The sequence below is a fragment of the Sus scrofa genome, chromosome 4, assembly GCF_054392235.1.
Source record: "Sus scrofa isolate SSC_HxYL_T2T_F1_AM1 chromosome 4, Sscrofa_HxYL_maternal_Yorkshire_Landrace_v2.0, whole genome shotgun sequence".
Taxonomy (NCBI): Eukaryota; Metazoa; Chordata; class Mammalia; order Artiodactyla; family Suidae; genus Sus; species Sus scrofa.
In genome coordinates, this window is record NC_139386.1 from 88,684,952 (window position 1) to 88,709,339 (window position 24,388).

Sequence of the window (24,388 nt, forward strand, 5' to 3'; positions counted from 1 at the left end):
AATCTTCCATCAAATTTCTGACTGCAGGTATTTTTATTATTTCCCCTACTCTTGGCCCTGCGACAATTCCTCTCATTCCCTGAAGAGAATTTTTGTCTGCTTCATTTTTATGGAACACTGAAGATCTTAGGTGAGTTCCTCAACACCTAAAAGGTACTATGTTTTCATTTCTCCTTCCTCTGTCTCCTTTCCCCATGAGAAAAGTTTCTCTTCTGTTGAAAATGAACCCTTTGCCCTGTAGCTTATTGTGGGAGGAGACCTTGAGGTCAAAAAAACTTGGGCTAAATCTCAGCTCTTTCACCACTAATGGCATTTGTAATGTGTAAATTGGAAATTGTTTCACCTAGCTCATAGGAATAGTGTAAGGATCCCTTTAAATGCTCTTATAATGTAGTAAGTACCTGAAAAATTAGTTGAATGCTCTTCATTGAATGTCTTCAATCCTATCCCATCCTCTCCCACTTTCGATAAACATCTCTGAGACTTTGTAACCTTGCAGCCTGTACATTTTTTCCCCCACCATACAGGCAGAATCAGCTCTTCCCACAACTTCCTCTATCTCAGGAAAGGGCAACTCCATGGCTCAGGACAACTTTAGAGTTATCATTGATGCCCCTTTTTATTTAATCACATCTCACATCTGATCTATCAGCAAATTCTGTGATCTCTGTATTCAAACTATATTCACAATTGAAGCATGACTTTCTATTTCCACTGCCACCATCCTGGTCCAAACCAACATCATTTCTCAACTGAGTTAGCAAGAGTCTCCTTCCTGGTCTCCCTGCTTCCATCTTTACCAGTTCCTTCCCCCAGATCTTCAATATGGCAGCCAAAGTGACTGGAGCATGCCACTCCTCTGTTCAAAACCTCCCAACAACTCCCACCTCAAAGTCAAAGCCACCATCCAAATGATGGCTTTTAAGGCCCTTCTTGATCTGATGCAATGGTCAGGTACACTCCCACCTCAAGGCCTTTGTAGTTTGCTCTTCCTTCTGTACCACATGCTTTCCTCAGATATCTGCCTCACTCCCTCAGCTCCTTGGGGATAGTGTTCAAATGTCCCCTTCTCACTGAAGCCTTACCTGGCCACTTTAGCTAATCTTGTATCACAAGCCCCTATCCCCAACTACACACACCCTTGCACTTTCTGGTTAATATTTCTCTTCACAGTTATTGCCTCAAACATGTTTATCCTTTTTGTGTCTCTCTCCATCTACTCCCTGCACACTTCTTGGGGACAGAAATTTTGTCCGTTTTACTCTCTGCTGAGCCTCTGGCACACAGCCTGTGCTCAGAAGATAATTCTTGAATGAAAGCTGAATAAATCAATACAGGAATATTTAAACCTCTAATGAACTAACTAATAGACCTCTTTTGACCAGTTTTAACTTTTTCTATCTTCTCATGCACTGGGAAACAAATATTCCTAACAATGGAAGTGAGGGCACTCTAGCATCTCCTGAGGAGTTTCCAGGTTCAGCCCTCTTTGAGAAGACTGAGTGTACGCCCTACTCCTAGAGATAAACAAGGAGATCTTGTGCAGATAAATCTTCTTGCATTGTTCCTTCTGTGCAGGGTGCTTAAGCTTCCAAATAGAAAAAAAAATAGCACTGCAGTCTCTTTAAGATGTACAGTGACACTAGCACATAGCTGTTTATATTCACAGTGCTATGCATATACATACACATTCAAGAATAAAGCTAAGTATTAATACATTTTCTGTAGTTTTGATCTTACAACTTACACCAAACTATTACTAAAAAAAATCCCACAAAAACCGAGTTCCCACATTTTACTTTCCAACTGTGGTAAAATATAGCACCTCCTCTTAAAATAGACCAGAACTAGTGGTGATAAGATAGAAGTAATTTACATTTTCAATTTTATAACATGTATTACTTGAATGAAACCTGAAAGAACATGCATTACTTTATAATCAGAAAATAAATATCATATTCATTTGGGAAATAAAGTCACTTACAGAATTATAAACTTTCTTCAAAAATAACAAGAGCAATAATGACAAAACCCCACAAACCCAGTACCTTAGCATTTAGTAAGACATACCTGGAAAGTCCTGGAGTGGCAGCAAGGGATCAGTATAAAGGCCGCTACACACCATAATCCCATCAAAGACATAGGATTCCTGCTTCCCTTCAGTCTGGACCACAACATCCCACTGTCCTGTGCAAGAGAAGTCAGAGCGCTTCCTCACGCTGCACACCTTTGACTGGGGATGAGATAACATCATATTTGTGACCACTCTTCCCTGCTGCCCTCCTGTCCAAGAACTCTTGGACTCAATGGATAAAGTTTGGTTACAGCTACTCTCTTCTGAGTGCTCATGCAAAAGTTCCTTTCTAACTGGTCTCCCTACCAAGGCCTTTTAGGTGGAGATGTAGCCCAGTTTGTTCCAACTGCAGTCCTGAATGCAGCTAGTGGTGAGTCAATACCAGCTGCATAGTCTGGCTTTTCAGCCAATCCACCACAATTTTTCCTGAATGAAGTGAGGAGTGAAGCTCTTGCCGACTTCCCTAAAAATGCATAAATCTCACCTCCAAGACTGAGTGGATGCCTTACTGCCTTTTGCTCTGGTCTGGCTCTTGGCTCTACCATGAGGGTTCCACATATGCTGAGTGTTCTCTGCCCTACTTACCAGAAACTGGATGTGCTTCAAAAGATGAAAGTGTTTGGCATACATCTGGAGATACTCTATGATTTTTGAATTGTGTAAGTAGTTGGGAAAATGATCAGGGAAAGGGTAATCACTATAAGCTGTCATCTCCTTTGAAGTGTTGCAGATGGTAGATTTATAGACCGTTGGCCTGCCACTTTCAGTCTTCTCCTACCAAGAAAATAAGGGACACCTGCTAAAGTATATCAACTTTAAGAACAGATCAAAGTATGGTTTTCTTCTTCAAAATGAATAGCCATTGTTATATTAACAAAGCCCATGATAGTGATGCATTCATATACAAAAATACCCCTAATGATAAGTACAATCTCTGCAAATATGACCAGCCTTTCCTATAAATGAAAGCTTTATGGGTGTCACCTAGTGAAACCAGATGACATAATACAGTATTTGGGGGCATTTTACTTTGGTTGTTGAGCTGTATCATTGCATGGCTTGGTCCAGGAAACTGCCATCAAATAGTTTCTCTGAATCTATTTCTTCACCTATAAATAAGTGCTCACCTACCTCACAGAGTTGTTGTGGAGACCAAATAAGGCAAATAAAATGCTTTAAGAACCTCATGCAGGAAAACAACAATTGCATGCAAGTGTTATAGGACCAATTGCGGTTGTATGCACAGGGTTCAGTGGGCATCAGGTTGGGAGATTGGAGAAAGTTTTCTGGAGACATGTCTGTATCAGTCAGGGTCCAACCAGGAATGTGGAAACTACTCTGTCAACACTTGAAACAGGAAATGTAATGCAGAAAATAGGTTGCCTAGGTAGTGAAAGACCTGAAAAGCCATTGAGGCATTGGTGAGACATCTCAGAGATTAGCAAAAGTGGGCAGCCAGCAACACCTCTAGGCTAGATCTTGGTAGCTAAGAGTTGGTATGTTTCCACCTTCCTTCTTTTCCTCTCCATGGCAGCCTTGCAGGCTGTGTGGTCCAGTGGCATACTATAAGTTGGGTAAGGGTCACTTAATCACATCTGACTGTGATGCAGGCCAAAATGAACATTATGCTAAGCCCCTGAGATTTTTATAGAGTTTTGTCTTGAGATTTCAGAGTAAGTGTTAGTTATCTTGACTGATATATATATTCTATTGAACTGAAGATAAAAATCCAAATTCATATATTACTGTATATGTAATAAGCCAAGGAGGTATTCTAAAGAATTTTTAAGAAGTTAAAAGACCAGAGACAGAGAATAAAGCTATAATCAGCCACATTTAGAGGCCAAGTGGAAAAATACTGAGAAGGAAAATCAGCAAGAGAGTGAAATCACAGAAGCTAGGGACAAATGTTTTTAAAAGGAGTTGATTTTTAACATTATTGGATCCTGTTGAGAAAGCAATACAATTCTGGGCAGAAAGTCCACTCAGTTTGTCAACTTTTATTGTTAAAAGCAATGACAGCAGTTTTGGGGAAGGGCTGGGATGTCTATCATGTAGTGTACAATTCTCCTTCAAGGAGCTAGGCTCTGAAAAGAAGAAGGACTGAACATCATCCTGGGTGGGGGGGTGGGGGTGGGGGAAGGAAGGAGTGGGATTCAAAGCACAGGGGTAGGTTCTAATAAAAATAACAACTATTAAAAAAATAACTATTACGCTGGTAGTTGAAGACAAATTAGTGCTGTATTCCTTGCATTCCTATTTCCCAGATACAGAAAAATGCCATTATATATATTGAAGCATAAATCCATTTGAACTTACCTCATATCTCCACAGGCCTCCAATGTCATTGCTTCCTTCAAAACAGATGGGCTCCAGTCCCTCCTCCAGACAGATCTTAATGGCACCTAATCCACTGATACCAGCACCAATCACTGCAATTCTTTTTCCTGGCATTGTGTCTTGTATCAGGAAACACTATCATAAAATCAGATTTTTATTTCCATGTAACTTTTTTCTATCATGCAAGATTAGCCTTTTTCCTAAAATTGCTAGTTAATTCACTTAAGGAATATCCCACTCAAAGCTGTTATGCCATTTGTAGGCACATCAAGTGACAGAAAATCCTAGCTCACATAGGCTTTCTTATTTTCAAGTACAAAGTTGACTTTTTAAAAAAATTTTATTGGAGTATAGTTGACCTACAATGTTGTGTTAATTTCAGGCTGTATAGCTACATGAATCAATTATACATGTACATATAGCCATGCATTTTCAGATTCTTTTCCCATATAGGTCACTACAGATTTGAGTGGATTTCCCTGTGCTATACTATAGGTGCTTGTTACTCAGCCATTCCATATATAGTAGTATATAGACCCCTAGCCTGGGAACCTCCATATGCTGCAGTGTGGGCTAGGAAAAGACAAAAAAAAAAAAGGCTTATTAACATAACCCTGTACCATTGATGTTTTGCTACTACTTGAAGATGTATCCGGAGGGCTATAAGCAATGAATTTGCCTAATGACAACAGCAGTTGTCATAGCACAGTACAGCAGTTAATCATATAGCACAGGAGTTCCAAGTACTCAGCAGAATTACTCAGCCAACACCCTGGACCACGCAATAGCAGAATGAGCCTATATAAACAAGGAAAATGAATCACAGAAATGCATGGATAAAGGATATTGCATTTATTAATTTGAAAAGTAGAGCCAAATATTGTCCATTTTTAAATGCCAAGCCTTTTACATTCCCGTTAAAATAAATGAGTTTGTTTGAAATATCATCTTTCAAATGTCAAAACTATGTAGTCAAATACTTTTCTTAAGAGTATTTAGATTTCTTGGCTGTTGAAATGAAAAGCTATTAGCGCATATGACTTGTGTTTAGTATATTATAGGTATGTCCTTGATCATTTATATCCCCTCAATCCTTCAAGCAGCTCCCCTTAAACTCTAGTTTTCCATCAAATTTGTCCACTTATCCTCTCATTCGGAACAAACCCAAATAAAACCTGGCGGGCCAACTCCTTCTCCATATATGCAGCCGTCACTACCTCTGGCCTGTCTTCTGCCTAGAAATGGCGGAAGAAATGATACTAGGTTGCTCTTCTGATGAATTCTTGGTCTGTTTTTTTCTTTCCCTTGTCAATATTCCTTTTAGTTACCTTTTTTCTTTCCATTGCATATATAGAATACACAGATATTTTTCTAATCATGCAATTATATGGCATAAAATTAAAAAAAAAAACTCTTTAAGCTCCAGGGTATTTGAGGAAATAAAAGTCATATATCTAACCTGTAGCAAGAAGAAAAACAAAAGCAGATTTTTCTCTTGAAGTCTCCAGGTTCCGAGGTAAGAAATGAGCAACAGTGTACTTATCTCCTAAAGAGACCACTGCTTTCTTCTTCGCTCTCTGCTATGATGATAGTCTACCAAGGTGTTTTATATGATGGCTGATTTGGGAAACTCCTCCCAGTGCCTCTTTCCTTTTCACCTGGCTTTTAAAACTGGGGTAAAGAAACTGGCGTGTCATCACATTTTTCTTTGTTTTTCTTTTTGTCTTTTTAGGGCCACACCAGCGGCATATTGAAGTTCTCAGGTAAGGGATCAAATTGGAGCTGTAGCTGCCAGCCCACGCCACCACCACAGCAACACAGGATCCGAGCCACATCTGCAACCTACACTACAGCCCACAGCAACACCAGATCCTTAACCCACTGAGCAAGGCCAGGGATCAAACTTGCATCCTCATGGATACTGGTTGGGTTCATCACCGCTGAGCCACGATAGGAACTCTACATTTTGCTGAACAGTAATTTTGTTGGTCTCATAAATTCTAATTAAATCAAGGTATGATGAAGCCCAGAAAGAATTTCCTTAAGACAGTGCATAGCTAATGAATCGATCTATAATGAAACTTGGAAAATATGGGGAAATATTTTACCTCCTGAAGTGATAGAAAAATGAAAGTAAATACATTTCAATTGATAGAGCATTTTCACCAAAGCTATAATAGGAAATGGGAGCAACTGAACAAAAGCATCCTTGTACATAACATTTTGTATGATTCTGATTTCTTTACGGTGAATTTCTGCAACTTCCAGGGCTGAATCAAAAGGCATTTGAGGAACAGTTGTTCTGATATTCAGTATATCGTTTCCTATACAGATTAAATTAAGGCAGTTTCATTATGAATAAAAATGTTTGAAAATACCTTTACTTCTCCTTGTTAATTACAAAATATTCCATTTTCTTAATGAAACCTGCCGTTCTTTGAATATCAGTAAGCCTAAACTCTGCACATATATTTTTTGTCCATTTGTATTTCTTTGGTGAATTAGATGAATACCATTTCTACATTTTCTATTCTTTTTGTTTAAAGGACACCTTATGTCATAAATAGAAACCCTTTTTCCTCTCATACATTTCCCAAATTATTTTCTCTCATTTTTGTCATTAGCTTTTAAAAATTATAAGATTTTTCCTCCGTTTTGATCAAGTGATACATATTTTTTCCTTTAGAGTTAGTGGATATTGTGTCATACTCATAGTCTTTTCTATCTCGGGATTGTAAAATTTTTCATCTATATTAGTTTTCTTCTTATGGTTTTATGCTTTTATTTAACTCTTTGGTATTTCCAGAGTTCACTGTTGACATATGGTTTAAGTCAATACTTCAACTCAATCCTTTTTTTCAGTTGTTCACTGGGTGTCTCTGCCCATGTTATTGAACAAATCATCCTTTCCCTAGCATACTAGAAATGCCATTTTTATAATATATTCAATATTTATACATTTGGTTTTATTGTAGGTCTTTAGTTTTTGCTCCACTGGTACTTCTTTACATTCAGATATCAAAATCACACTCTTTAGTTACTGCTGTTTTAAAGGATGTGTGATATTTCCCGGTGCAGCATCAAATTGTTACTTCTTTTTTTGATATTTTCTTGACTTTTCTATTGTTTATTTTTCTAAATGAACCAAACTTGTATTAATTTTTCATTTAATAAATATTAATAAAATATTTATTAAATTTATCAGCTAATTATGGTATAATTGACATCTTTATAAGACATCTCCATTTATTCATATTTTTTGGTATCCTATTGTAAAATTTTCTTTACATGAGCTCACAAATTTTACTGTTGCTTTCTAGCTACATATCTTATTATTATTGGTAATGTTAATTTTTCCATTATATATTTAAACTTACTGCTGGCATATTAATTAGTAGTTATATATAAGGTATGTATATATTATATAGAAAACTATATATATTCTTTTAATAATTCATATGTACAAACATAATTTCAGTAATTTCAAACTCTCATTCATTCTAAGTATTTCATAAATTCTCATGTCAGACCCCATAAAAAAATCAAAGAATCAAAATGATAATATAATTTAGTTTCTCCCTTTTTGATAGGTATTTCTTTCTTTTTTTTTTTTTTTTTTTGTCTATTTCTTTGGGCCACTCCCGTGGCATATGGAGGTTCCCAGGCTAGGGGTCGAATCGGAGCTGTGGCCGCCAGCCTACGCCAGAGCCACAGCAACGCAGGATCCGAGCAGCGTCTGCAACCTACACCACAGCTCACGGCAACGCCGGATCGTTAACCCACTGAGCAAGGGCAGGGACCGAACCTGCAACCTCATGGTTCCTAGTCGGATTCGTTAACCACTGTGCGTGCCACTACGGGAACTCCGGTATTTCTGATAACTGTATTTTCCCTCTCATTTCCTGAGTTGCCTAGAATTTTCAGAACAATTTCCAACAGAGGCGATACTGAACATGTTCTCTTGTGTGTTTCACCCTTGAGTATGATGCTGGTTCTTGGTCTGAAGAACATTCGTTATGTCATACTAAGGAACTATTCTTCTCTTTCTAGATAGCTCTGTGTGTGTGTGTGTGTGTGTGTGTGTGTTGTGTGTGTGTGTACACACACATGCATGTGTACATTTGTCTGTGTTTAATCAGAAAACAGTATTGATTTTATTGAGTATATTTCTGCATCTGTTAAAATAATCATACAGTTTTTTTCATTTCATCTATTTCTGTAATGGATTTTATTAATAGATTTCCCCACTTGAATCATGTTATTTCTACATTAAATCTTACTTGGTCTTGATATCCTAATATTTAAAAATGTTGAGAGTTCTCACTGTAGCTCAGCAGTAGCAAACTTGAGGATGAGGATGCAGGTTTGATCCCTGGCCTCGCTCAGAGGGTTAAGGATCCAGCATTGCTGTAAGCTGTGGTGTAGGTCACAGATGTGGCTTGGATCCCACATTGCTGTGGCTGTGGTATAGACAGGCAGCTATAGCTCCAATTCCACCCCTAGCCTGGGAACTTCCATATGCTACCAGTGTGGCCCTAAAAAGACCAAAAGAAATAAAAAATAAAAAAAGGAAATGTTGTATTCTATTTCTCAGAACTTTAGTAAGAGTTTTTGCATTTAAAATTATACATAAGATTGGCCTATTACTACTTTTTTGTGCTATATTCATCATGATTATGCTATCTTTGTTATCAAGGTTATGAAAAAGCTTTTGTATTTACTTTATACTTTGCACGGTTTCTATAGTATAATAATCATCTATATGTTGAAGAATAACATTCATTTTCCTGGGTAACTGAGCCCGGTTATTTCCTTTTACTTCTTTAAACTCTGCATTTTATAGGATTTATATATTTTTCATGTACCAATGCTGTTAATTATTCTTTTTGTTGAAGATTATTCATTTATATGATTTTCAAAGGTTTCACCTGCTATTATGTATACCATTATGACTTTTACCATTCTGTTAATTTATAAATATCCCTATGTTGTTCTTTATTAATTTTGTATATTGCGTGTTAGCTTAATTTTACTTTGAACTAATAGAACTTATCCAACCAGTCCACAGTGAGATAAGAAGCTTGCACAAGGATATAAATCAATGCATGGTTGGTTTCAAGAGAGAATTACAACACCATCAAAAATGTTAGGGAACATCATCAGTGTCTTTGGTGACTTAGTCAATTTACACTTTTGCAGAACTCCTTGTCTCATAGTAGATAAATTACAATCAGTTTGCGAATACAACCACACTGAGCTAGAACCTCGTTTATTTTATTTTACTTTGCATTCCATACAGAATCAGCTTTTCAATTAATTCATCAAGTCTACAATTCTTGATTTATTAATTCATTTGCTGCTTTTATTTTTATTTCTTTTATATTTTCCTTAGGTTTATCTTATTTTCTAACTTCTTGATTTGTTTTTATTTATCTTATTTTTTCTCCTTTTTTTATTTATAATGATTTTTTTATTTTTTCTATTATAGCTGGTTTATAGTGTTCTGTCAGTTTTCTACAGCACAGCAAGATGACCCAGTTACACATACATGCATACTTTCTTTTTTCTCACATTATCATGCCCCATCATATGTGACTAGACATAGTTCTCAGTGCTATACAGCAGGATCCCATTGCTTATCCATAAGATATATTTACCTTATTTATTTTTAGTATCCTTTTTTTCTTTCTGTTTATAAATTTTCCTTTAATTAGGCATGTCCCCTCTTAAGTTGTTAAGATATAATATTCGTTAGTTCATTATTTTCTAAGTGGTGTGTAATTCTGGTCAAATTTCTCACCTTTAACTTGAATTATTTGCCAGCTCATTTTTTAAAATTTTGTTTCATTTTATTTTTTTGCACTTTTGCTCTTAAATTCTAATTGCACTTGCGCAGTTATCAAAAATATTGCCTAAATAATTGCAATTGACTGATTTATTGATACTTTAATACATGACATGTTATAAATTATAATATAACTTATAATTAAGTTATAGTATATACATTATATATATTATGAGCTCTAAAACAAAGGTAGTTTTTTCTAGGGATTGAACTCAGTATATGTTTCTTTTCTTTAGTGTTCTTATTTAATTTATCCCTATTATCTGTTAATAAATAAAATATTTATTGGCAGGTTAGTAGTATATTTTTAATTAGATTTGCCTCACATATTTTGATTCTGTTATTTAGCACACAATTCTAATACACCTCCATTGTGGATCAAGCTCTTCATTGTGTACAAAATGACTTATGAATCCTTTATATTTTTGCATGCACTCCACTCTACTTATTCTTTTGAAATTGATTTTGTTTACATTTGTTCACATGTTTTACGTAAGTCTTTATACTTTATCTGAGTCATTTTATTATAGTATCTCTCTCTTTTTTTTAAACAGGTCATTCCTTTCTTGACATGCATACATCACATTTTCTGTTCTGCTGATGCTATAAATTCAATACCGCTTCTCCAGCCACATCAGTTATGAGCGTAAAGTATATCATGTAACCTCAAATCTCTAACAGTGGAAGGTTTAAACATGAATGGATGATGCTAGAATAACGCTGCTTCCTTTGATGTGACAACTGAGCAGCCATCTCCCTCCCCCTCAGATGATTCTTCAGCATGTTAGAGCAGTGAGGAATGATTTTGGTCTCATAACCAAGTTAGAATGAAGACATTGGCCACTTAATACACATGCTCCATTTTTTAAAAAATTCTGAATCTTGGGCAACTGTTCTCTTATAACTACTTTACAGTTTCTAAAAGCAGTTATCGTCCATAGCTGGAAGGACTTAAGTCTTCTCAGATGAGCATGCGAATGAATATGGAGATAAACAAAAAATAAAATTAAAAAAGATGAGGTCTAATAGGGGAGCAGCTGGATAAGAAAATCAAAAAAAGAACAGTAATTTAAAGTTTATTCCAACTATAATGCAGGTTATTCTATTGAAGGTAGCAACTATTGAAGGTAGCATCACATGACATACTTCTGAGTCCATTCCCAAGATATTCTGTTGTACTTATCTCTGTCTGTTTTATAGATCCATGTAACCTCTGGCACTAGGGGGTCATCTGGGTTTAGATCACATATCAGTGAACAAATGGATGAAAGAACTTTAGAAATAGTTAAAGCAGGAGACCACTGTGATCTTAGAATATCAAGACAAATGCTGCCATTACTGTTAATATTCAGATGATAAATTCTTGTTGTAAATGCAACCTCAGGTGGTTTGAAAGGGTAGTCTGTAGGAAAATGAATTGTCAAAAAGAATACACAACCTCGTTGTGGGCTGCCATTAGGTCCCATAACTGTGGCTTGCCAATGAAACATAGCATCCCCAACTGGACCTGCAGAACATTGTGCTGGAGGGTCACGGGCGCTAAGTTCCTTATCAATACGTTTCAGCGCCATAGTCTGTGCTTTTCATCTGGCTCCTCACTGTCTAGGTGTGTGCTCAAAGGTCTGGCCCAAACTCTTGATTATCTGGGCAGCTGAGAAGAATTGTCTCTTCGTCACCAGCTCCGCCAGACAGGCGCAGAGGGGCCAGGGTCTCCCTCAAGCAGCGGCCTGGGCCTCCTACCCGTGCAGTAGCTGGTGCCTCCCTGGCCCTACGTTATAGTATATCTCTTAAAAGGAATATATGGCTAGATTTTCTTTAAAAGTATATGTTGCTTTTAAATACCTCAAGAGCAAAACAAAATAAAACATAATCTATAATTCTCTACTGACCTTCTCAACTAGACAGGCTGAATCTATGGGCACAATTTCACTTTTTTGCATTTTCCACTGCTTTTCCTAATATTCATTTAGATTTTTTTTCAGACTAGTTGTTTAAACAAATTATAATTCCTTTATATAATCATCTCTTAAAATAATTAATGCCATTTTCATATTTTTTGAGACTGTATTTAGAACAATTATGAAGGTTGGACTATATGAATTGTTTCACTATTTGCTAATAATTCATCTGTACCATGTTTTCCCTATACTTTCGTTCTTATTTTGGCTGATATATATTTTGAAGTCAGTTTTGTTTTAATTGAAGTAAATAAACACACAAAAGGGTGCTGAAAATATACATTATAAGATGATGAATTATATCAAAGCAAATACCCTTATAATTACTATCCAAGTCAAGGAATAAAAGATTTTCAGAGGACAGAAGCTCCTTTCATGCACTTTCAATCTCTATTCACCTTTTCCCCCAACAGTGACCACATGTTAGTCTCTACAACTGTGACCAAATAATAAATGAAATTAAATAGTATTATTTTGTGTATGGCTTCTTTCATTATTATGTGTCCAGTTTGTGACTTCTATGAATAATGTTGGCATAAATATTCTTACATATATTCATAATGAGCATAAGCAAGCATTCCTGATTAGTATACACCTCAATAAATTCAATATAGATTTCTTTCTCACTTTTTTTTTCCTTTTTGAGGCCACACCCATGGCCTATGGAGGTTCCCAGACTAGGGAGTGAATGGAGCTGTAGCCACTGGCCTATGCCACAGCAGGATCCAAGCTGCATCTGCAAACTACACCACAGCCCACAGCAACTTTGGAGCCTTAACCCACTGAGTGAGACCAGGGATCAAACCTGTGTCCTCATGGAGACAGTCAGATTTGTTTCCACTGAGTCAGGGAAGCTCCCTCTTTTTCTTGACATTGCCTTTTGAAATGCAAACATTTCACATTTTATTGCCTAACTTACTAGTTTCTTCTTTAATTACTTGTGCTTTTTGGTGTCATAGCTAAGAAATTATCGCCCAACGTATGACATGAATATCCACTCCTATATTTTTGGAAGAGTTTTGTAATTTTAGGTCTGTAAAGCATTATGAATTAATTTTTGCGTATGGTATGAGGTAGAGACTGAAATTCATATTGTTGCCTGTGAATATCCAATTGTCCCATTTTTTTTTATTGAAAAGACTACTTTTCATTTGAATTTTATTGGCCTCTGTTGAAAATCAGCTGACTGTAAATGTAAGGGATTATTTCTGGACTCTCAATTTATATGTTTGTACTTAATGCTAGTAAGATACTGTTACTGACTTCATGACTGTTGCTTTGTTGTAAGTTTTGACATTGGGAAGTGTTAAGTCCTCCAACTTTTTCACTTCTTTTTCATGTTGTTCTGGTAATTCTGTATCCCTTGCCTTTCTGTACGAATTTTAGGATCAACTTGTCAATTTCTGGAAAAAAAAAATAAAAAATAAACACCCGTGATTTTCGTTGGGATTGTGTTGAATCTGTACAATAATTTAGGAAATAGAACTGTATTGACAATAATAAGTCTTCCAATACAGTTAAGTCCATGCAAAATGGAATGTTTGTCATTTATTTTATCTTCCTAAATTTCTTTTCAACAATATTTCATAGTTTTCAATCTATGTCTTCCACTTCATTCAATTTGTTTCCTAAGTAGTTTATTTTTCTTAATACAAGAGTTAATGGAATTCTTAATCTCATTTTCAGTGTATTTATTCCTATTGTGTAAAAATACAATTAAATTTTGTATGTTGATCTTCTATCCCACAATATTGCCAAATTTATTAATTCCAGAAGTTTTAGTGCCTTTTATTTCTTTTTCTTGTCTAATTGCTCCAAACATATTCTTCAATACAATGTTGAATAAAAGTGGTAACAGAGGAAAAACATGGTTTTTCTACATTAAGTATTATGATATTGATTGTAGGTTTTTTCAGAAAAAATATCAGGTTGAGGAATTTTAATCATAGTTACATAAAGTTTTATCATGGTGTGTCATGTTTTGTTAAAGATATCTCTGTATCTGTAAAGAAGATTATAGTTTTTGTTCTTAATTCTACTATTATAATGAATTACATTAGTTTTGAGAAATTGAAACAATGTTTTGTGCCTATGAAAAATTTCACTTGCTTATGATGTATAAACTTTCTTTATATGTTGTTGGATTCAATTTTCTAATATTTTGTTGAAGATTTTTATGTCTATATTCATATGGGACATTGGCTTGTCATTTTTTTATTATGATATCTCTGCCTGCTTTTGATATTAGGGTAATAGTGGCTTCATAAAATGATTAGAAATCTTCCTCCTTATTTTCTGCAAGAGTTTTTATTTATTAATTTAATTACTGTTAATTCTTTAGATAATTTGTATTCATCACTGAAGCTATGTGGGCCTAGAATTATCTTTGTGGAAAGATTTTCAATGGCTAACTTAATCTTTTTTTTGTTAAAGCTCTATTAAGATTTTCAATTTCTTACTGAGTCAATTTTGGTAATTTTAATTTTTTCTGGGAAATTTTCCTTTTAAAATAATTTTCAAATTTGTTTGCGTAAGTTATTTATGGTATCCTTTTATAATCTTTTCAAAATTCTTTAAGTTTGGTAGTAATGTCCCCTCTTTCATTCCTGATTTCAGTAATTTCAGTCTTTTTTTTTCTACCTAAAGTCTACCTAAAGGTATGTTATGTTGATCTTTTCAAAAAATACTTTGATTCATTGACTTTCTTTATTGTTTTTCTATATTCTATTACATCCATTTTTACTCTAATCTTTACTATTCCCATATTTCTGCTTGCTTTGTATTTACCTTGCCCTTCTTTTTTTTAAGTTCCTAAGGCGGGAAGTTATTTATTTTCCTTATTTCTAATATGGACTTTATGGCTATAAATTTTTCTCTAAACATTGTTTTTGGTATATCCCAAATATTTTGGAATGCTGTATTTTCAATTTCATTCATCGCAAAACATTTTTTAGTTTCTTCTTTGACCCATTAATTACTTAAAAGTATGTTTTTCAATTTCAACATGTTTGTGAATTTGCCAAATTTCTGTTTCATGTTGATTTTTAATTTAATTATATTGCCAGAAGAAAATACAGTTTGTATGATTTCAGTTATTTTATAATTGTTGATATTTCTTTGATAGCCAGACTTTTGTCTATACTGGAGAATGTTCCTTGTGTTCTGGAGCCTATGTATTCTATTGTTGAGTGGAATGAATGTTCTACCAATGTTGATTATGTCTGATTTCTTACTAGTGTTGAAGTCTTCTATATCCTTGTTGATGTCTTCTCTAGTTGTTCTGTTTACCACTAAGAATGGTATATTGATGTTGCCAACTATTAATATTGAATTTTCTATATCTCCCTTCAATTCTGTCAGTTTTTGCTTAAAGTATATTTAGGCCCTGTTGTTATATACACATATACTTATTATATCTTCCTGATAAATAGACTCCTTTTTGTCTCAACATTTTTGTCTTAAAATTCTATTTTGTTTGGTATTATGGTATCAGTATAGTTACTCTAGCTTTCTTATAGCTGTTATTTTCATGGTATATCTTATCCTTTTTTGTCTTTTAGACTATTGTATTTTTTAATGTAAAGCATTAAAATACAGACAGCATACAGTTGGATCTTGTTATTTTTTTTTGGATCTTATTTCTTTTCTGACAACCTCTTCCTTTTGATTGAATTGTTTAATTCATTCACTTTTAATGTTATTTTAGTGTAATTGATTTTATGTCTACAATTTTACTTTGTTTTCCACATACCTTATTTAATTTTTCACTGTTTCTCCTTTAATGACTTCTTTTCTAGTAAGGGGATATTTTCTAATAAACATTTTAGTTCATTTATTATTTGTTAATGATATTTTTGAGTTATTTTCATAAAGGGTACTATAGGGATTACAACAAAAATCTTATTAAAGAGAATTCCTGTTGTGCCACAGCAGAAATGAACCTGACTAGTATTTATGAAGATGCAGTTTTCAGCCCTGGGCTCGCTCAGTGAGTCTGGTATCCAGCGTTGCTGTGAGCTGGGTATAGGTCGAAGATGTGGCTTGGATCTGGCATTACTGTGGCTGTGGTGTAGGCCAGCAGCTACAGCTCCCATTTGACCTCTAGCCTGGGAATCTTCATATGCCTTGGGTGCAGCCCTTTTTTAAAAAAAAAAAAGGAAAAAAGGAATTCCTGTTGTGGCTCAGCAGAAATGAATTTGACTAGTTTCCAGGAGGATGCAGGTTTGATCCCTGACCTTGCTCAGTGGGTTAAGGATCAGGCATTGCTGTGAGCTGTGGTGTCAATCACAGCTGCACCTCGGATCTGGTGTCAATGTGGCTGTGTTATGGTCCAGTGGCTACAGCTCCGATTTGATCCCTAGCTTGGGAACCTCCATATAAGTCAGGTGTGTCCCTTAAAAGACAAAAAAAATTTTTTTAAAGCAAAACTAAAAACCTTAGAAGCTGCTTGAGATTTTACATTTCCTTAATTCCAGTAAAATATAGAAAATTTATCCTACTATATTGCCATTCCCTGTCCCTTTGTGCTATTATTGTCATATATATTATGTCTACACATGTTCCAAACACAAAAATACAATGTTATAATTGTTGTTTTATATAATCATATCTTTTAAAGAAACTAAGAAAAGATAGCTTTAGAAAGTTTTCATATTGATCTTTTTATCATTCCTAGTACTCTTCATTTCTTTGTGTGGATTCAAGTTATTATTATTGTTTCTTTACTCCTCTATAGCTTCATTCTCTTCACTCACTTTTTTTAATATTATCTTTATTATTTTAACATAATTTCCTATAGAGGCACTCTTTGTATTTTTTAATGTAGATTCACTGTCTAATATTACTTCCTTTCAGTTTGAAGAAATTCTTATAGTATTTCTTCTAAGGTGATTTATCTGCTAGTGATTTTTTTTCCTCAGTCCTTGTTTAAAAATGTCTTTATTAAAAAAACAATTAGGAGTTCCCGTTGTGGCACAGTGGTTAACGAATCTGACTAGGAAACATGAGGTTGCAGGTTCGATCCCTGGCCTTGCTCAGTGGGTTAACGATCCGGCGTTGCCATGAGCTGTGGTGTAGGTTGCAGACACAGCTCAGATCTGGCATTGCTGTGGCTCTGATGTAGGCCAGTGGCTACAGCTCTGATTAGACCCCTAGCCTGGAAACCTCCATATGCCACAGGAGTGGCCCTAGAAAAGGCAAAAAAAAAGTCTCTATTTCACCTTTTTTTTTTTTTTTTTTTTTTTTTTTTTGGTCTTTTTAGGGCTGCACCCATGGTGTAAGGAAGTTCCCCAGGCTAGGGGCTGAATCAGAGCTGCAGCTGCCAGCCTACGCCACAGATACAGCAACTCAGGATCTGAGGTGTGCCTGCCCCAGCTCACGGCAAGGCCAGATCCTTAACCCACTGAGCAAGGGCAGGGATCAAACCCGTGTCCTCATGGATACATGTTGGGTTCATTACTGCTGAGCCACAATGGGAACTCCTCACCTTCATTTTTGAAACATAGTTTTACTGAACATAGGATTCTTGTGGACAGGGTTTTTTTTTTTTGTTTGTTCGATTTAAGTACTTTAAATGTATTACCCCACTGTCTCCAGGTTTGATTATTTCTGATGAAAAATAGGCTAGTAATCTTATTGGGGTCCCATTATATGTGATGAGTCAGTCTTGTCTTGCCACTTTCAAGATTTTTTTCTTTGGCTTTCACTTTGAACATTTTAATGATAGTATGTCTAGATATGGGCTTCTTTGTGTTTATCCTACTTAGTATTTGTTGAACTTCTTGGCAATGTATATTAATGTGTTTTCATAATATTTGTTAAATCTTTGGTCATTTATTAGAATTCTTTTTTTACCCCCTTCTCATTCTTCAATCCTTCTGACACTTTAATTACATAAATGCTGGTGCATTAAATGAGGTCTCAGAGGCTTTGTTTATTTCCCTTCCTTTTTTTTCCTTTCTTGTCTTTAGGGTATATTGTCTTGAGTGATCGTTCTTTCACTGTCTTTGTGTTCAGCCGGCTCAAATATAGTACTGAGCCCTTTAGTATATTTCTCATTTCAGTTATTGTACTTTCACCTATAAAATTTCTATTTTGTTCATTTTTAGCATTTTTATCTCAATGATATTCTTTTTTTTTGTCTTTTCTAGAGCTGCTCCCATGGCATGTGGCGGTTCTCAGGCTAGGGGTCTAATTGGAGCTGTAGCTGCTGGCCAACACCACAGCCACAACAACGCCAGATCCAATGCATCTGTGACCTACACCACGGCTCATGGCAATGCTGGACCCACTCACTGAGTGAGGCCAGGGACTGAACCCGCAACTTCATGGTTCCTAGTTGGATTCGTTAAACCACTGAGCCACAACGGGAACTCCCCTCAATAGTATTCTTTTTAAATTTTTAAAAAAATTTTTAGGGCCACACCCACAGCATATGAAATTTCCCAGGCTAGGAATCAGAGCTATAGCAGCTGGCTTACGTCACAGACACAGCAACACAGGATCCAAGCCACATCTGCAGACTACACCACAGCTCATGGCAACACCAGATCCTTAACCCACTGAGTGAGGCTAGGGATTGAAACTGCATCCTCATGGATATTATAGGTTTGTTACCACTGAGCCACAGTGGGAACTCCTTTAAATATGGTTTAATTTAGATCCTTGAATGAATTTATCATAACTGCACTGAAGTCTTTATCTGCTATGTCTGACATTGTTGTTCCCTCAAAGGTGGGGAGGGTGACCACAAACTATTTTTTTTCCCACTCAAGCGTCATACTATCCTATCTCTCCAAATGTCTCGTGATTTCTCGTTGAAAATTTGATATTTAAGGTAATATATTGTAATAAGTCTGGATTCTGATTAGTTCCCCACTCCCACTCCAGGGCTTACTGATGTTGCTGTTTTTCTTATTAGTTTTGTTTGTTCAGTGGCTTCTGTGAACTAGTTCTGTGAAGTCTATCTTCCCTTCAGTGTGCAATATCTGATGTCACTGCTCAATTTTTTCCCCTTCTTTTATATTTTAAGCCTAGCTTTCTGATTCAGGATAGCTTAATTTTCAGCCAGGAGGTTATGCTTAAGCTCCTTGAGTCAGCAAGGCTTATGCTCTTTTCTGATGGATTTGTCTCCCATGTTCTTCCAGGGACAAGTATAAAATTCTGGCTGGTCTACTACTTTATTTTTTGCTACTAGGTTCATGAAGTGGTCAGCCTTCTCTTAATTTCTCCATGAATTCCTCTACCCTCTGTTCCAAAACAGATAAAGCCCCTTCAGCAAAGCTCTGGAGCTTCTTGTCTTGTCTTTCTCCTCGGGCAGATGCTGTGTTGGAAGTGGAAATAAGGATAAGTTGGTGGCCTACTTCTTGTAGAATAATACCATACCCTACCAACTGGAGATACAAGATGATGATGGACACATTTTTTGGCATTTGCTCTTCATGGCATGAAATCTCTGCCCTGTGAGCAGGAACTGGGAATAGGAGCAATTAGAGCTCCAGTATTCTTGTCCTTCTGACCATGCTACAAATGAGTTAGGTGGAGGTTTGGAAAAGGTGTCTTGCTTAGACCATGCCTCTATAATTCGTGGGACTCTCTTCTCCATTGTGCTCCACAGCTACATTTGGAGTAGACATTGAAGAATATACTTTCTGAAGGGGCTTCTCAGATTTCACAACTCACTTTCTGATGATACAGGTTTGGGAGCCCAGGTGATGTTTTAGAGTTAGTTCTTTGAATGCATTATCATCACTACAAAGGTCTGAATAGTCACAGACCTTTATAAATAAGGTTTGTATTTCCTTTGGTATTATAATCTCTTCAACACCTTTATAAATTTTTAGTTTATTAGCTTCTGGCATATTTTATATACAGAAGGATGTAAATAACCATAATCAATGTGCTTCCCTAGACAACCTTCTTAAGCCTGCTGACTCTCCTCTTATTCACTGGTCTTTGTGCCTTACCCATCCTTCTCTCACTGAATTTGGTGGTGCCTATCTTGAAGTTACCTGCAACAACAGGCTTGAGCAGGAAGGCAACACCCTTAATCTGATAATGTGTCTCTGGGCTGGATCACTTTGCCTCCCAGAGTTTAGAAGGAGGCACAGTCTTGAGAATGACATTGTCTTTTGTCCTAAGTTGGTGGTAGAGAACATTTCCTCCCACCCCGAAGCTGACATTACGGAGTATTTACATTTTGGGCTCCAGGTAGTATGAGCCACCTTTAGCAGAGCTGTATATCTTTTCCTTTTGCTTGAAAAATAGCTAATTCTTACAATGGAGAATTTTTATTATAAAAGCCAAAAAAATAACCCCCTACATTTTCCAATGATTTTCTCTAGAACTAAAGGTCAAGAATGTGATCATCCTTCCAAGGTATCAAAGATGACAATTTTAACAACTATTTTGCTTTTATGTGTATTAAAAGATCATATGCTTTTCAGCCACAGTACCTATGTTATCACTGATCTTTGCCCAATCATCTAGCCAATGCCTTCAAATTTTAGGTTTTTGCAGTAGGGTTGCTTAAGTAGGTAGAATTCTATCTCTTTCATACAACAATGAGAAACAGACAACCCAGTGCTGGTAGGGCAACTCTACCACCCTCAACACATGGATTTCTTCTTTGGCTCTAGGGTGTTTTGTATAGGTCTCATAAGCTCATCTATGTCCCAGGTGGTTAGAAGGGAAGAATTGAGGCCAAGCTGCTCATTCTCTTTAAGGATACAACCTGGAGGTGGCACCCATCACTTCCACTGACATCCATTGGACAGAACTTAATCCAATGGCTACATCTACCTGCAAGGGAAGCTGGGAAATGTAATCTTTAGTTATATAATCAATTTACCCATCTAAAACTTGGGAATAATATTGAAAGGTGAGCCAGTAGATGAATTTTGGTTAATAGCTAGCTGACTCTGCCACACTGAGTATTGGATTATAATTAAGTAGACATGCCTTCTGCCTAATATTTTTAAGAAAAAATATTTTAATTCTTAAGATTCAGACCAAAAAAAAAGAAAAAAATCCTTTTTTAAAAATACAAAATTACTCCAGTGATATTTTATCTGAGTTGAAGTGGCAATAGAACTGGAATTGAAAAGTTCCAGCTTTATCTCTTTGTCATTTCTTCTCTGAGATGCTCAAGAAGCTACTCCTCTTACACCAAGAACAGATATAAGTTGTATTCAATCCCCTTCTTGATCTAGGTTCATGCTATGTAAACTTTTGCTCACTTCAGTCATCATGGACTTTGCGACACCAAATAGCCTTCACAGTGTTTCTTCGGTTTGCAATATGCAGATGGCATTTTGTGATGTCTGCAGAGGTGAGAATCTCTGGGTCATACACAGTAAAATGTCCAAACACTTGTGGTCCACCTTTTCTCTTAGATGGGCAGAAATTACTAATTAAAAAGAAGTAATTAGAAAGAAGACATAAAAAAAGAAGCGAATGATACCATTCACTGTTAAATAATGCAGAAATCTTAGCAATATAGCCCCAAATAAGAAAGAATAAGATTTTCTTAATTCTAGAATGCAAGGGTCACTAATTCATCCTTTACATGTCACACACACACACACACACATAAAATTACTACCACAATCTCATCCTCATTTCTACCTTCACATCTAGATCTATACAAATGACCAAAATTCAGTCTTCACTCACGATAAATTCAATCATCTTCCCTTTGTGAAATAGCAGTAATTGGGCAAAAAATTCACTGATAAGTTGTCTGTGCCTAATATGGCTAAATGATTAAGACATAAGGAAGTGTTTGTTGGGGTTGAGAATTGATTTTAGGATGAAGATCAGCAGATCTTGTTGGAAAGCATAAGCTGTAGTAAATACTAAAGAGAGAAAGTTCAGGGACAGAGGAAAAGATGAGGAGACAGGAAACAAAAGCATACCCATAAAACCCAGCCTTTATTCCTTACCAGCATCCAAGGCAAAAGACTTTGGCAGTGGTCATTTAATAAAAGAGCAGGCCCTATAATGGATATAAGGTCTTTCCTGTCTCCCAAATCTATACAGCTTGAAAATAACTACGTAAACTCTTTACTAAAAAACTATTTGAAATTTCATTGGGGCCTGATAGGTATGTGCTTGATTCAGGAGAAAGTAGGCTGGTCATTATCTCCACTGTATGTCTGTGGGGGTGGGGAGATAGTACTTTTCTGTTGTTGATCAGCTTATGGGCATTTCAAGCCCCCAGGGGTGAGTAAGGACTAAAAATCTACAGACTGCACTTCCTATCTTTCCTTTACCATCACTTCCATGCAATCCAACAGCAAGTTCTTTCAGCTCTACCTTCAAATTTTTTTTCCAGTCTGATCACTTCTTGCCATCTTCATCTCTCCTCCTCTATTTTAAATACTATCACCCTTACCTGCCTACTTATAGAGCCTCCTAACTGGCCTCCCTGCCTCCACTCTTGTTTCTTCAATCAGCAACCATAGTCGTCATTAAAAGTATAAGTCTGATCATGTCAGAACCATGGGCTTGAAATTCTCCAATGGCTTCTGAAATATAACCCACACAACCTTACCAGAGACCTTCAATCCAGGCAATTTCCTGCAACTCTCTCCATTGTTCATTCTGTGCCAGCCTGACTGGTCTTCTTTCATCAAGCAAAGCTTGATTTCTACTTAAGGACTTACCTTTGCACTTCCTGTTTCTCTACCTGGCATACAGAGGGGAGATTCTTTTTGTAAAAACAATTATCTGTTCACCTTTTCAGGATCCCTGTACCTAGACAAAGCCTGCACGTAGTAGGCACCGACTGAATGTATAACCTATAGTAAAAAGTTTGACATGTTCATTGACGTGGCCCACATTTTTTAAAAGGTTGTAATCAATGGGTTGATGATTATATAGTTGGCTGAAGTATGTAGGCGTACTATTAGGATGCATAATTCCACTTCTAAGAATCTTCAAAGATCAAGTAATCCAAAATGTAAAGAAGTACATAAATATGTTTATTAATGTGTTATTTCTAGTAGCAGACTTTGGAAAAAAATTAAATATCCAAAGTAGTGTAAATTTAACAACTCAGGGGACTATACTTGTGTCAGGCCAGATTCTTCACATGGGGCTGAGGGAAGCTTATCAGTGAGGCCATGAGCTGAGTGCATTTAGCCACTCTATCCCGTGTCCCCTGGGAAGGTTTAAGACTAGGGCCAAAAGGGGCCCTAACAGGGTCTTCCCAGAGCTTCGAGGAGGTGAGTTCTGAGATAATGGGCTCTGAGCAAGGGCAGACTGGGCAGGAGAGGCCATGGACCTTGCCCGTATGGAAGAGCCCAGCAAATGCCTCCTTAGCCAGAGCTTGGAACAGACTCATGACCAGCACCCAAGTGAGTTCAATGTGAGGTGAGTACCCTGCATGGGGTTCTCATAACCCATGCAGACTATTCTCCCTGTTCTCTTTAAAATAAATTTTAAAAATATTTCCACATAAATAGAACTAGTAGGAGATTGTTTTATATACATATATAAATACAAATACACATATACATGTATACATATATACATGTATACGCAGTCTTCTATCGGAGAGAGAGAGAGAAATGAGAGAGAGGAATTTGTTTTAAGGGATTGGCTCATGCATTTGTGGGATCTGGCAACTTTGAAATCTATAGGGCAGGCTGGCAGTTTGGAAATTCAAGTAAGAATTGATGTTGCAGTCTTGAATCCAAAATCAATAGGGCAGACCAGTAGACTGGAAACTCAGGCAGGATTTCAATCTTGCCATCTTGAGGCAGGATTTCTCCTTTCTTGGGGAACCTCAATCTTTATTCATAAGGCCTTCAACTGATTGAATGAGACCACCCACCTTACAGAAAGGAAGATGTTTATTTAAAGCCAATTGACTGCAAATGTTAATCACATTAAACAGATACCTTCACAGCTTCACAGCAACTCTAGATGAGTGTTTGATCACATAGCCTTTCCAAGTTGACACATAAAATTAAGTATCACAATTATGAGGCCTAAAGGAATGGTTGAATGGACTATGTGATTATGTTAAAAAATGCTTAGATATGACATTAAGAAAAAAGCAGAATGTAAAACTCCATATATCCCTTGGTTATAGCTAGGTTAAAAATACATAAGAAAAAAGACTGAAATAAGAATACTAAAATGCTTGTAATTTTAAGCTAGAGTGGT

The 24,388-nt window shown here is 36.2% G+C and overlaps 1 protein-coding gene, 1 non-coding gene and 1 pseudogene across 2 annotated transcripts in view; 1 reads left to right on the forward strand and 2 right to left on the reverse strand.

Moving 5' to 3' along the window:
• LOC100151788 (flavin-containing monooxygenase 5-like) overlaps positions 1-24,388 on the reverse strand; it is a 281,467-nt gene that overhangs the window by 11,411 nt on the left and 245,668 nt on the right. The window contains exons 5-7 of the mRNA XM_001924642.3: positions 4,394-4,549; positions 2,660-2,848; positions 2,071-2,233 (exon numbers count right to left, since the gene is read on the reverse strand). Coding sequence (XP_001924677.1) covers positions 2,071-2,233; positions 2,660-2,848; positions 4,394-4,528 — 487 coding nt within the window. The 5' untranslated portion in view covers positions 4,529-4,549. The remainder of the gene's footprint in view (positions 1-2,070; positions 2,234-2,659; positions 2,849-4,393; positions 4,550-24,388) is intronic.
• Positions 11,387-11,844, reverse strand: LOC100155452 (ubiquitin-conjugating enzyme E2 D3 pseudogene; annotated as a pseudogene).
• LOC146403921 (Nuclear RNase P) lies at positions 23,317-23,644 on the forward strand. The gene has a single exon (XR_014845013.1).